Here is a 15,019-nt window from a genome sequence, read left to right on the forward strand (position 1 = left end):
AGAAATAACTCCGCCGGAATTTTTTTTTTCCTGTGCCTTGTGCAACGACGGAGTTTGCAGCAAAACCTCGGAGGGGTTCACCTTCTCCTTAGCGATCCCCTGCTCTCTGTTCACCTATTAAACCCCGCGAGGATCCCCCCAAGCTGGGGAAGCCAAAGGACACAAAACGAGCTGGAAACAACCCCCCGTCCTATTCCCAAACCGCCTCAGACAGGCGAGAAGCAGCACACGACGCGGCTGTACGGTAACCGGACCCGCAGGAGCCACATCCAAAAGGGAGGCTGCGCACCTCCTGGCTGCCCCCCACGTCGAGTTAGTTAGTCTTCTTGAAGGAAAAAAAAAAATAAAAAAATAAAAATCCATATTTGCCATGTCTTAGTACCCCCCCCTCCGTGCGTGGACAACGAGCCCGTGGCAGGAGCAAGCTGCTTTTGCAAGCTCCTCTTCCAAGCGAACTAGGGGTTCTGGGGGTTAACGACCACCCTCCCACCCACCAGCACCGCTGTCCCCCCCCCCCCAAGCATCGAGGGCCACCACCCTCCCCAAACCTGCAGCTCCGTGCCTTACGTGAGGTGTCCCGTCCCCTCCCCAGCCCGTATCCCTAGCAGGGCTCCAGAGCCCAGCATCACCCAGCCAAAACCATCCCTCCCTCCCTCCGAGGCCGGTTTTCCAGGCAGAACAAGGATGGGAATTACTCAGGCAGCATGTGACATGACCACCATAAGCAGGGCATTACATTACTGGAGCTAAAACCGGATCCCTGCTCCTATTGTCTATTCTTTTGTAGTGATGGGAAGAAAGAGCTGCTGCTCTGTAATCAGGCCTCTTCTGGCTGGTTCACTGCTTTTCGGACTAACCGGGATAACGCAACATTGCTTTCATGTGGCAACAGCAGCTTACGAACAATTCTCCTACGCTGGTACGCCACCGAAATTAAAGCCCTGCTCTGAGTCTCAGTTGCTCCCAGAGGCAGCCCGCTTGCCTCGGACTTAATATCTTCTCCAAAAGTCTGTAATACAGTGAACAGACTAAATTTCTTTCTAAATAAGCACTCATGAAATTTAATTACTCCAGAAATAATGCCTATTTACCTATTTCTGAAAAGAAGAGTAATTCCTTCCAGCTTTTGCTAACGTTCTGTCAGCAAACGCTCAGCATTTCTTGTTTCACTTATCTATACGTGCAAAATCACGGTTACAGCAGAGCAGCTCCAGATCACCATTCACCCAAAAAAACCTGAAAGGCTTTTCTTCGCTGATGCTTCTACATAGCTTTACTGTTTCTGGGCCAGAATTATCGAGATTTCCTTCCCTCCCTTCTCCCCGTAAAAATTCAGATTCCGAGCTCACCCATACAGACAGATTGAGACTAAAGCCTCCAGAGTGGATTAAATCAGCCAGAAATGATCTCAGCTGCGAAACATCGCAAGGGGCAGTCACATTCTCAGCAGCTTCAAAATAGAGGTTTGGGGTTGGAAGTTTTTTTTTTTTTTTTTTTTTAAATTAGAAGGGATGCCATCTCTCTGAATCTGTGTTTTATCTGGAATAAACATCCTGGTACTGGAAGAAAACACACTTTTGCTTTCCTAACTCCAGTTTCTCATTTTCACCAACTTCTTGAGAACCTCTCCGTGGTTTCTGAAGCCTTCTTCTGCACTGCATTAAGAGACCCTCTCTGCAAATAACATGGTTTAAAACCTGGGGAACCCTGCAATAGGACAAGGGCTCATTTCACCACCCAAGTGGCCCGACACTAGAGCAGCCCTTCCCCAGGCTCAGCACCTCTCGGCTTAAAGCATCTCCCGGGCAGCTCGGCTGGGATGAGCCAGGAGGCCACCCTGTCAGTGAAGCAAGGGCCAGGTTTATTATGACACTTATCTACGGACAAACGTCAGCCAGATCAAACCCCGCGGAGACCCTCAGGATCTGCAGAAGCAGCTGGTACCACGCCAACGGGAAGATGCTCTTTTCCTCCCCACCTTTCCCCTTGATGCTCCGTTTTCAGAGAGGTCAGAGACTGCTGCTCCCAAAAAAAAAAAAAAAAAATGTGAAAAGCCAAAGTTGCAGAATACCCTTGACCCAAAGGTCTACAATAACCCAAACTCCTCCAGCCTTCAGACCCCACCGTTTACATAAATGTCTCTTTTTTTTTTTCTTTCTTTACACATGCTGGCAAAGCAAGCCCGGAGAAACCGCCACATCCAACATGGCAAGCGATTTCTCCCGAAGCAGGCGCGTAGGCTGCGAGGAAGCCCACCCTTCCCTCCCCATCTCCCCCGGGCTGACCCGGGTGTAGGATGCTCTCCTCCTCCTCCTGCTTCCCCTTCAGCCGCTCAACCATCATCAGCAAAGGACCATTTCCTTCCACGATAATTAAAGGTCATCTGCCAACAAGTGTCTTTTGCCATGACCTGAAGGCATCCTTCAGCGCTTCTCTCACCTTCCCTAAGGTTTTTCCAACATTTTCTCCATTCTTCGTGTATTTTGGGGTACCCCATCTCAGCTAAAACTACGCGGTCCCATAAACAGCAGAACGAAACCTGTTTTCCTATAGATCTGCTGCTCAAAACACTCACACCCACATGCGTTTGTGTTCCCCAATAGTAGGTGGCAAGTGTGTGATGCCGGGTTTTTTTTTTTTTTAGTGGGATATTAATAGATTCCTCTCACTGGCTGACCAGCTTGCCTAGATAAAAACTTTATTGCTAATTTTCTAATCAGGCAGGCGCTTAATTGCGAGACGTCTACTTCTGAGGCAAAGAGGGGGAGGGCTGCAGACTTACAAACAGCATGACTGCAAAAAAAAAACCTGATTTTTTTTTTTTTTTTTAGGGAAATCAAGCTGGAAAAGAAATCTCCCCCAAACAAACAAAAAACCACACAAATAAGCCAGACAGCCAAAGGAGAAATCCATCGGGATTTTTGGTGCTTTAGGCAGAAGAGCTGCTCTCGGTGGAAGGAGATGCCGTGCCCTGTGGTCCATTCTGCGGAGGGGCTGGAGCCCACGGCTGCTCCCGGGGCGAGCGGCAACGCATCCCATATATAGCACGGTCCCCACGGGCTGCGAGCAGATGGTTACCACGCTGACAGGTTGCAAACGGCTCCGTAGAGCCGGTCGGGGAATCGGATATTGTCTCCATGCCTTTAGTTTTGGAAACAAAAAGAAGTCTCTAAAAAAGTTTGCCGTGGGACCCTGCCGCTCCCCCTATTTTCGGACTTCCTTTAAAAAGCACTTCAATCCAGCTCACATCACTTCGGTCTGAAGCCTAGACAACTCCGCGGGCTGCCTGCACATAACTTTTTCCACTCCGAGAAGGAAAAAATGGATCTTTTCATCCGACTCTCCTCTCTGGAGCTGTAAGGAGAACGCCAGGAGAGCCACGGCGCACGGCACAACATCAGCCTCGCTGCTCCCGCGAGCTGTGGGCACTCCCTTCCCTGCAAAAAGTTTCTTCCCTTGATTTCCTAGCAAACTTGCAAACGCCATAAAGTCACGGCAAGCCGGAGAGGCTTCCTCCCAGCATCCCTGCCATTTATTTATAGGAGCCCCAAGGGCTCGGAAACAGTCCTGGACCCCAGCCCTAAACACGCGGGACAGCAGCGACACCGCAGAGCGCCAGGCGGGGACCCGAATCATCTCTTCGGGCGGGTTTATTTTTTAAAACCATCCTTTGGTAGGCCACGCTGGATACCCCCCCACCACACACCTACCGGGATGCAAAGCGCAGCCAAACTGCAGGACGCCGGCTTCTTCTTTTGCTTCCCCGCTGGTTTTAGCTCTGCAACTCGACCCTCACAGAAACATATGGTTTGCATTCTCCCCCCTATACTTTCCATAGCCTCACACACAACCTCTCCTTCCCCCCCACCTCCCATAGGCGCACAAATCCAAGCCCTTCTCTCTTTTAAGCGAGAAATCGTGCCGGCAGCCCTCCCCGTCACTCTCCAAGGGAAGGAGACGGGCACGGGAGAGGCTGCAGTAAAACCCCTCGGCCGAGACCGCTAAAGTGGGCTTTGCTATTTCACGCAGGGGTCATTAACAGCCCGGCTGGATCTGCCGCCTCCCCTTATAGCCAGTCCATAAATACTAATGCAAACAGAGCCAGTATGTCAGCGGAACGTGGAGACGGAAAGGGGAAGGCAGCAAGCGCGTGCGCAAAAATAACCGGAGCTTTGCCTTCCCCGGCCGGCCAGGGATCACCCAAAAAACCCACCCTGCTCGGGCTTCCAACCTCATCCCTCTCCTCTAGCAGGAGGGGACAGAAACCGCAGCAAGTCCTTAGGGCGCAGGGACAGCAACCGGGCACAGCCGTGCCGAGGGGGTGCTGGCGGTCAGAGGATGCTCGAGGGGCAGGCACCCGCTGCCGACGGGGTTCAGCAGCGACTTTGCCTCCTCCCTGCGTGCAAAAATCATCTTTCTTTTCCTGTTAGGCAGTCTTCATCTAATTTTCTGCTTCACCCAGCAGCCGGGCTTCTCCCCGCAAAGAGACGACGGCAGCCTAAGCTGGTTTTTGTTCAGCCCAGAGGACTGGCTCCAGCGGGGAAAGAGCGAGAGGGATTTCTACAGAGCATTACTTTGCCTTACCGACAAGCAAGGCATCTCCTTCCCCCCCAGCCCGCGTCGCAGGCTGAAGTTAAAAATTCACAAGGCTCCTCGTACCCGCTTCTTTTTTCTAGTGTCCTTAAAGCGCCACACTCGAGAGGAGCCTGGGAGGGCTGTGGGATGGATGGATGGATGGATGCCCCTGGCCAAAACAGCGCAGGCTGTGATAGAAACCAGAAGCCTTGCGGTCTGAGAGCCCGACTGCCTTCGCAAAGCATACCGAGAATTGCTGGCGCGCCTGCGTACCCCACACCATCCTCCCGGCCACGGCCGATGGACGCCACAGCAAAAAAAAAAAAAATTACAAGCCCTGATCATCCTCTGAATTGATATATTTTTGGTGGCATGGGACCAGCAAGCCTGACAGTTTCTTGGAGCACGAACTCCTCTTAGCAGGTATTATAAAACCACACTTAAAAATAATCATTTATTTTTGACCCGGTGCATTTTCAGGATCAGCATTACTCAAGGTTTCAGCTGGATAGATAAGAGCCTGCAGTAACCTGCGGCTTTCCCTACCGCTTATCCCCCGGGATCCTTCCCAATCGGCCGGGACCCCGTCTGCGAAGCCGGCGCGTGGGTTTTTCCATCCCCAGCAGGACCAGCCCCAGCACGCCCCGCACTCCCGGGGTTTTGTTGCAAACTACAAAGGAACCTGCCCAATTCGCCCCGGTTTGCATAACCAGTTTATCCCAAGCATTTGTTTTAAAAACTCAACTCTTGTTAGTCACCGTTCAGCCCAAACAAAACCCAACCCTCTTCCCAGCTTTTGGATCTCGCTTTTCCAGCTTTGGGCAGAGCCAACATTTTTATCTTGGTGTATAAATTTTAGAGGCTGAAATAAGTGCCTCAACACCTTTATATATATATATAAAGGCTACCAGGGTAGCCAAAGTACCCACGACGGGGATTAACCGCGTGGTATAAAGCCCTTCGGTGCAAAGCTGGGACCCCTGGACCACAGGATTTTTAAGGTGCAAAGCGTCCACAGCCACAGCTCCCAGCCTTGCTCGCTTCACCCGAGCACAGACCAGTCATTCACGAGCAGCAATTCATTTAGCAGAGAGACGCACGTGAAAAAAGAGGGACTGCAAAGGGGGGGGGGGGGGGGAAGAAAAGTTTTATAGCCCTTGGCAGCCCGCACCCCAGCTTCATCACACTCTGGACCCCGGTCACCCGAGCAGCCAAATTCCCTCTCTTGAAACAAACCCCTTGAGTGCCAACACCAGAGCACGAAGGAGTCATTTGCAGGGCTCTGACTGGAGAAAAAACAGCCAAAACGATGCGCAGACGGCACCAGGCATCCTCCAGGAAAACGTGCTTCCACAACCAAGTCGGGCATCTCCAAAAAAACCAGGGGAGGACGAGAGGAACCGCGGACTGAGGTGGAAACAGGGGAGCCGAACTGCCTCCCTCCTCTTCCTTGCAGCCAAAAGCATTAGCCCGCGGCCCCAGCGATGCCGGGCGTGCAGCCAGCAGCGACACTGCGTCACCGCGTCACCAAGCACGTGTCCCCAGAGCGGGCAGGCTGGTGCAACTCAAGAGGAGACCCTACGGAGCCACGCGGGGATGCCACAGCCCCAGCGGGGAGCTCCTGAGCATGGGGAATAGCTTACGTCCAACATCACGCGGATTTGCGGCGATACTTGGCCCGCTCTGGGAAGATGCCCTGTCCCTTCTGCTTTGTGGGACCTGACTGGAGGACATTTAAGCTTCTCCAAGACAGGCTGGAGGAGAAAACCCTTCAACGAGCCTCTCCAATGCAACAGCCCAGACCGCTGATTACTTTTAATTGCTGTGTAATTGGACTTAGGAGCCATGCTTTCGTTTTAAGCACGTCTCTACATTTCACATCTGTCAAGAGGGAAAAGAAAAACCTCCAAAATAATATTCCAGTGCGGGAACACCACAGCACCATCCAGCAACTGCAAAAAGGGCCTCACCAGGCGGGGAGGCGAAGGTACCCGCACCCCGAGTGGCATCCCCAACCCGTTTGGGATCAACAGGGGTGGAGGGAGGCTGCTGGGATCCCATACCTGGGCAGCGGCCATCCGAAACGAGGTGATGGCCCCGGGCCAGACCACAGCAGACAGCACGGCCACATTGCAAGATCCACCCTCATGACCAGCACTAATTACTAGCTGCACTTGCAGGGCCCTGCAAAGCCTTCGGAGATGCCCCTCCAGGTGAGGGTGGGGATGCTTGCTTGGCTCCATGGATGAAAAGCAGGCAGCAGACCACATTTTTTTTTTTTTTCTTGTTGGTTGTTTTAAATAGCAACCACTTTCTGGCTGCTGGAAAACACCCTCCTTCTGTTCTTCAAGCCAACCCAAACAGATAGAGCCAATAACGCAGCTGGGTGACAGCGTAGGACGGCAAGGTCTCCACGGGGGATAACAAGCATGTGGAGGAGATCAGCCCCCACTCACAGACCATGCGGGGGGCAAGACCCCCTCAAGTTGGCAGATAGGCAGAGCTGATCAACCCTTTGGAAGGAAGCTTTGTTCATCCATCTCCATAAAACCCTCCGAAGCCCCGTTTCTCCATCCCAATTGCTCGCGCTCCTCCAACTAGCGGTCACCATCACCCGAAGGAAGAACTACAACTTCCCAGCAGATCATGCAAGTCCACTGGAAAACTGGGCGGTGAATGAAGCAAGGTCTTCTGCTGAGGACCTTCTTGGTGCCTTCAGCCACCGCCGGGTGGACATGCCCACAACACGCCACTGGTTGTGAACAAACCCAAGACCTCACAGCCTAGAAAGCATCGAGGACACTTGCTGACAGGAACCTCAGACAGCAACACCGCATCCCAGGCGTGTCCCTTCTCCTCTTTAAACCTGTCCTGAGGAGTTTCTGGGCTCTCTAACCTCCTGCCTAAGGAAAACTCCCACGCTACACAATGCGACGCAACCCTTTTAATAGCCTCCCGCCTCCGCGAGCCACTCAGCCAGGAAGCCTGGGTTTGTTTTACCACGTCTTGTCCTTCCAGCTTGCCACCGCCCCAGGAGATGCAGGTATGCAGAGGAACCCACCCAGAGGTGGACAGCCCATACTGCTCCTTAAGTCGTGGAGCAGGACATGTAGAGGCATCCGAACGCTGCCAACCGGGGAGGGACCGTGGTGAGAAGGGGGCAACTGGGGATAATTTCCAGGCCGGCAGCAGCTCCCAGGGAGTAGAGTGGCTCTGCAGAAGGGAAGACTCACAAAGCAGCACCAAGACAAGGTCAGGGTGGAGAAAAACCTGCTCTTGTCTCAGCTGCTCTCCCACGTCCCTGCCTGATGCAAGCCTCCCTTTTGCAGGGCTCCTGCTGTTCCACAGCCCCCACGTCTGACTCCACACAACATCAACAGGGAGGGATGCCTGGTGGGGAGAAGCACCCTTGTGCCTTACAGGAGCGTTCCCCACGCACCATCCTGCGCTCAAACCCTCTCGCACACGTTTTACCTGCACCTGACAGCCATTTGGTTCAATACATCAAGGTGTGCTGAACCCATCCCCAGGGCAAGCCAAGCATCCAAAACTATCCTGCACCTGCGTGCAGCAACATCAACACCAAGAGCATTTCTCCAGCTCTACAGAAGCTTGGGGGAGTTGTGGGCAGTTGTTTCCCCGCCCTGTTTCTAGCATGCCATGCTGTCCACCCGCACAGATCCTCTGGTCAGGGATGCTGCGCACAGCATCACTCCCGCAGAGCCCCAAAGCCTGTCTGGGCACTGGGCATCTGCACTCAGAGGTCCTCGCCTCTCCTCCTGCGGTGGTCTCCGCTTGAGAGAAAGGCAGATGGATCTAATATGCATTAAACGTCTCAAAATGAGATTTTCCACGCTCTTTCAAAGGGAGACAATCCCTTGGCTTTCACACTGGGCGTAGGCTCCTGAAGGAGGGGAGGCCAAGCAAAGGTTACTCGTGGGACCTTTGTGGAACCACATCAGCGGGACCTCCCGGAAGCACGAGAGCTGCTGGGCTCTGACTCGTGCCCGGCTACGAGGGGTTTGTACCGGTCAGAAGGACAGCCCACGCTCACAGCCCCGTCTATTCAAGCAGGGAAGGCATCGCTCGTGGTACAGACAAGCCCCTTCCCTCCTCCTGGCTTTTAGGAGAATAAAAGGGGTAGAGAAGCAAGGGCAGTTGTGCTATATGCACGTATGTACATGCATTATGGGCTGCTGCTGGGCAGACTTGTGGGGCGAAGGGATGGAGGTGGAGAAGGAGACCCCCAAAGATGCTCTGCCAATCTATATAGGTCTTCTTCCCTACCTGAAGGGACTCATTCCCCCCCAGAGAAAGGGACAGCCCAGACCCCAAATGCGAGCAGAGAAAAAGCTTCAGAGTTGGAGGCTAAAGCTCTACTCAGTTTGCTTCTTGTATAACGGGGTGTATTTCTCTAGAAGGGTCTCAACTGGTGTCCTCCATGTCCCAGGGAAAACAACCAAACACGCCACTGCCTTTAACTTAAGCAACAAGCAAAGCTAAAGGGGGAAAAACAACCGGCTCAAAATATTTGTTTTTCAGATCCAGGGGATTATACCAGCCCCATCCACCCAGGCCGAGCCTTAAGTGCCGGGCAATGGGATGCGCCTCCCCATCAACATTTCGCCTGCACAAATCCAGGTCCAGGAGGAAGCTTTGTCTCACGGTCACAGCCCACGCCAGAGACAAAACCACTCTCCTGAGCTGTAAGACACCCTGCCTGCTGCTGAGCATCGTGGTGGCACGTGGCTCGCTTTGCTTGCCTGCTTCTTCCCCTTCCCCACCTGAATTTCTCCACGGAGCCCAATGTTGAGACACACAGGGAGCCAAACTTGTCATCGCGGTCCCTTTACCAGATTTACCCCAAGGTACGCTCCCAAGCACCAACGGTTTGGGTTAAGGCTTGCAGCTTCAACGCCCCCCAAGTTACACCAGGTAGCAGCGCCTGGACCCCAGGTTTGGGGATGAGGACCGGGACCCCACCGCCCCGGGTGTTTCACTACGCACCTCACCCAAATATAACACGCCCCCGTGGGTCGGGGGGAGCTCGCTGCAACAGGCAACAGCCCCCCCAAAACCTGAGCCGAGCCAGCAGGTCTGGGAAAGGCAGGGAACGGAGGAGACCGTGCCGGGCTGCAGCGGGGAGGGACTCGCAGGAGATTAAAGGCAGCGTGCAGGACACGCCGGAGCAAGCCCCGTGCTAAATAATTCCTGCTTCCCTTCCCTCTCCTCGTTTTCCAGCGTGGCTTCACCCAGCCTTTCCCAGCCTGGCTCGCGTTTGATCTCGGGGCTCGCTCTCGCCTTTCCCTCGCCTCCAAACGGTCGGCGCAACCCAGAGGTGCCTTGCTACGACCCGCCGAGCTGCCCCAGCCCCAACCAAAAAAAACCAAACCCAACAAAAAAAAAAGCAGCCCCTATGTGAAAAAGCAAATAGCAAAGGGAAAAAAAAAAAAAAAAAAATCCCCTAAAAATCCAAGCTCAGCAAACATGTGGCTGCTACCAGCCCAGCCCGGTGGTTTGGGAGGAGAGGGGATGGGGAACGGGCTCGGGAGGAGGAGACGGCAGCTCTTCCCCTCCACCAAGGAGCAGGTCCGGGGCTGCCAGCCCAGCGCATTCCTGCACAGTGAGTCAGGCCTCCGAAAAACCAGGAGGCTTCAAAAATAATACTCCGTGCAGCCGGGATGCTTTGCTTGCCTTCTGGCTCCCCAGCCTTCCCCATGCACGCAGCCCCTGTTTTTAGCGCTTTGTTCCCCAACGGGACCAAAACCAATTTAACCCAAAACCCAGCCGGGACCCTCAAGAACAACATCACCCGCCACGCTGGGACCCCAGAGCGAAGCTAAAAGGAAACCCACACTCCAAGACTGCCTCGGCAGTAAAAATCCAGGCGTCAGCCAAGCCTGCAGGGCTGCGGGGACAGCGAGATGGAGGATTTAGGGAGTGTTAGGGAGGGTGCCGCATCCAGCTAGGGGCCTCCGGGCTCCCACCGAGAGAGAGGTCCCTCAGAGGGTGGGTGTGAAACCAGACAGACATCAGAGCAGCTTTCTGGGGCTTTCTGCCTCTCCTAAATCAAAGCTCTGCATTTCCCAGCCCTGGTGCAAGCCCACTGCAGGTCATACAGGATTATTTTTTATTTCCCCCGCCCCCAGTGCCCCAGCCTGGTGTTGAAGAGCCACATCACTCAAAGCTACTGGTTCCCCGCTCCTGGGGTACCACAAAGGCTCTGGTTTGGGGGTGGGGGGAAGCATCTTGCAGCACCAGGGAAGGATCACCCAAGCTCCCCGCATCCCAGGATGAACAGCAGGAGGAACGAGTCCTCATGCCCCCAGACACAGACACACCCCCCCCCAAGCACCCAAAGGGCCAGGGCTGTGTCAGCTCGGTGCCACCGCGCGCTGACTCACGAGCAGGGGTGGCTTGCACAATACAACTGATTACAGCAAATTACAGCTTCGCCTATTAAGGAAAACCAAAATCAGAGGCAACGGGCCTTAAAATGCCACGGCAGGGCCGATGGCAGCCAGCGAGCGGCTCGGGCATCCCTTGCAGCCGTATTAATCTCCCCACTTCCCACACGGGTGGGATGGCAGGAGGGGGCAGAGGGAACGGGCTGGTGATTTATGCCCCCCCCCCCCCCGCCCCGCTTCACCCCAGCAAATGTTTTCACTCGCATTAGCATCGCTAAAGCCGGGAGGATATAAGTGAATAGGAAACAGCAGGAACCTGTGGCTTTATGGCACCAACATCTGCTGTAATGAACTCCTCGCAGACTCCATACAGCCCCTTCCATCCTCACCTCGCAGCCCGGCGCTTCCTGCCGCCTCCCCGGCACCGGCCTGGGAGCTTGGCTTTTGCCGAGCAAAGCCTGGCTCACGGACCCTGCCGATAACCTCCGGGGGCTGGCAGGCTGATCCCACCGGCCCCAAACACACCGGGATGGAGAAAGCCACAGGGCTGAGGATGTGAAAGCGCTGCTGCTGCTAGAAATGGAAGCAAAACCAAGCTCCTTGCATCATCTTGGCTCACTTTGACCCAAAATACAGATTTTTTTTTTTTTTAATTTTTTTTTTAAATAAATTCCTGTATGGCTCAGACAGGGATGGAAAGGGAGCCAGTGTGCACAGCACCCAAAGGACCCACAGGACCTCACACAGGAGAGGAGATAAAGCATACAGCTGGTCTCTGCAAGCTGCTTACTGGGTCAGCAGTGATGCACTTTTCATTTTTAAAACAGGCAAAATGCAGTCTGGATCCTCCCCCCCCCCCCCAACTACCACTTCCAAGGCATTTTTGTGTCATTCTTTCTTTCTGCCACTATCATACACCGTGAGCACCCACTTCTAAGAGAAAGGGCTCCACCACCAAGAAGCTAAAGGAGAAGGAGACAAAAAGCCAAAGCGGACCCTTCCGCACGCCGCTGGCCTCCAGCGAGCAAGCCTCCACCTCGCGCACGGGCAGGCTTCGCTGATGAGCAACAGGTCTCGGAGCATCTCTCCCCCGGCCATCTGCTCACCACGACAGCGGCAGCCTCCTGCCACCCACCCACCCACGCCGGTGGGGCACAGCAGCGCCGGTATCCCCCTCCCTCCTTCCCTCCTCCGGTGCCTTCCTGGTGGCGGCAGAGCAGAGGGACGGAAGGACGGTCCTTCACCAGGACACACTGCCTGCAAACGCCTCGCTCCCCCCTCCAGCGTCACCCTCTGGATTTCGGCAGCCCTTCCGCAACCTCCGTGCGGCCAGCCTCCTGGGGAAAGGCCCTCAAGCAAGCTCAAAACCCTCACAACAAGTTGTTTTCCCACTGACAGCGGCACACACGCACACAAGCGGAACGAAGCGCGGCGACGAGCCCGGCAGGCAAAGCCCCAGGACCGAGGTGTGTGGGGGGGGGTTCCCCCAGCAGCGATCCTGGCAATGAGCAGAGCGACTGCTTCTGGGTTTCAAATCCCGATCCAAAGCCCCGCTGCAACACCCAACACAAACAATATGGGCGTTCTTTTAATAAAAGAGAAAATTATTTCCTGGGTGATGTCTCTCTCTCCCTCCCTCCTTAAAACCAAAGATGGGGAAGGGAGCAGATTAGCACCGGGGCTGAGCACCCATCTCAGCTCCCTCCTCCGCGTCATCACAGGCAATCTCTACACAACACTCCTGGAGAAACACTAATTATAGCTCTACAGCTAAAAACTTTACACACGTTTACATACGCCAGATTAACAGTGTGCCTTTAGAAAGCTGCCCAGACTCAAACTGATCCAGCTCGGTCAGGTTTAACTTGTTTTTTCTTCTTCGCTCCCTCCCTCCTGCCCAGTTTTATTTCCACCCTTGCACGAACTTGGTACATGCAAAAAATAAAGCGCCCCACGCGGGACAGAGCCAGGCACGGGGGTCCTGTACCACCAACGCAGCCAAAAATCTTACACACACACACCCCCCACCCCCCTCCCAGCATTCCCAGCAGCTCCAGGCTGCTCGGCCACCGCTAAACCCCGACCCACGCAGCTAATCCAGGCTTCCCAACCCTCTGCCATCCAGACCCGCAGCATCCCACGCCATGCCGAGCCTCCAGGCCCCTCGCTCCCACGGCACGGGAGCCTGCGGCACGCACCCGGCTGGAGCGGGACACCGGCTGCCAGCTCCCAAAGCTCTCCCTTTCCGGCAAAGGGAGAGAGTTTCTTCTGGCTGGAGGACGCTGCTGCAGCAACGTTCAGGCCACTGAATAAGTCAATAGTGCCATTTCTGTTTTCCGTTTGCCAAAACACACTAGATCTTTGTGTGGCGGAGGCGGAAAAAATATTAATGTAATTAAACTCCCTCCCCAAAATTCCTCATCACCTTAATTACGCTTCAGGAAAGAAGGCTTGGTTCATTTTCCTAGAAAATCAGCTCGTCAGGAGACGCTTTTAACTACTAACAAGACCGATCTGCGCTGCGCGCAGCTTCGCGACGCGTCCTCGAACCCTTGCCGCAAGCTGCGGGAAGCGAGCGACGGGCTCTCGTCCCGAGTTCCCACGGGGATGACGACCTTGCCCATCACCGGAGCCCCGACGGTTACAATTATGGTCTCTTCCAACCTCTAAAAGCCATCAAACTTTATAGGGCTCCACTTCTGAGCTCTACACTCGAGGACATCATGGGGTTTTTTATACCTGGAGGATAAACACCGGCACCTTTGCTTTGCCACCGCCGGAGGATGACAAAGGACAAAGTCCTGAGATGCAGAGGATGTTCATGAGTTGCAGGGGGGGGGCCTGAAATATAGCGGAAAGGCTGAATTTGATCACAGGAGTCCTAACGAGAGAGGGCAGCAGGAGAGACGCGCCTCTGTTTATTGTCTGTGGCAGGGATTACCGACGGAAGGGCTGGATTTAAGTGCATCTCAATCACAAGATTGGGTTGCGCACAGGAAACTTTGAAGAGCCATAGGAAAAGACCACTTAGCTGCCCGGCCATCAATAGCTCGGTTTATAAAAAAAAAAAAAAATGCAGATTGAAAAAAAAAAATACACAGGCTGAATAATTACTTATTTGACCCGCTGGGGAATCATAACCGGCGACACTACAAACAGGGCTGGGTTTGTTTTGCTTTTCCCAAGGAAAATAAATAAATATATATTTTAAAAAAAAAAAAAAAGCAAGCGGCACGGCGGGGCGGGCGGGGAGCGGCGCTGCCAGCCAGCATCCCCCGGAGCATCCCCCGGAGCATCCCCCGGAGCATCCCCCGGAGCATCCCCGAGGGCGGCTCAGCCCCCCCCCCCCCAAACCTGCGCTCCCCCGTACACCCCTCAACCTTCGTATTAAAGAAAAAAAAATAAATAAGAATAAATACGCCAAGGTTGAAGCCCCCTCAGCCGCCCCTAAAAAAATAAAAAAAGGGGGCAAACCGCAACGAACTTTTTTATGGGGGGGAGGCAGCGGAGGATGCTGCCCGCCACCCCCCCATACACCCCCAAAAAACTTCTGCCCCCCCGCTTACCTGCGGCGGCCAGCGCCCGGCGGAGCAGCAGCAGCAGCAGGAGGATGAGGAGGATGAGGAGGGCTGCGGGGCGGCGGGGGCCGGGCGGCGGCATGGCGGCGGGGCCGGGAGCGGAGCGGCACGGCGCTGCCTGCCCGCCCGCCTCGCCACACTGCCGGGCTGCCCGGCGCCGAGCGGGGCGGAGCGGGGAGCGGCCCGGCGGGGCGGAGCGGGGGCGGCACCGGCACCGCCCCGCGCCTGCGATGAGCTGCTCCCGGCCTCAGCTCCCCCCCCCCCCCGCAGCAGCACCAGCGCCTCCTGCCCCCATGCCGGGGGGGGGGGAAGGAGAGGGGGGTACGATCCCAGGCGGCAGAGGGGATGCGAGGGATGCAAAAAGCGCGTTAAATACCAACCGGCGGAGCCTGCTCTGCAGTGGGGACGTGCGGGCACAAGGGGGAGCTCCGCAACGCGCTCGGCGCCGGGCCCGTGTCC

General features: G+C 55.0%; 1 protein-coding gene across 2 annotated transcripts in view; it reads right to left on the reverse strand.

Annotated features, from left to right (window-relative positions):
• The window catches only part of UNC5B (unc-5 netrin receptor B), a 54,726-nt gene extending 40,019 nt beyond the window's left edge, over positions 1-14,707 (reverse strand). Inside the window, exon 1 of one of the 2 annotated variants that reach the window (XM_054832425.1) lies at positions 14,549-14,707. In XM_054832425.1, the coding sequence (XP_054688400.1) occupies positions 14,549-14,642 (94 nt within the window). In that variant the 5' untranslated portion in view covers positions 14,643-14,707. The remainder of the gene's footprint in view (positions 1-14,548) is intronic. The other variant, XM_054832427.1, reaches the window with a different exon arrangement.
• Positions 14,708-15,019: the final 312 nt, after the last annotated feature.

This window comes from Grus americana, chromosome 7, assembly GCF_028858705.1.
Source record: "Grus americana isolate bGruAme1 chromosome 7, bGruAme1.mat, whole genome shotgun sequence".
In the NCBI taxonomy this organism is placed as follows: Eukaryota; Metazoa; Chordata; class Aves; order Gruiformes; family Gruidae; genus Grus; species Grus americana.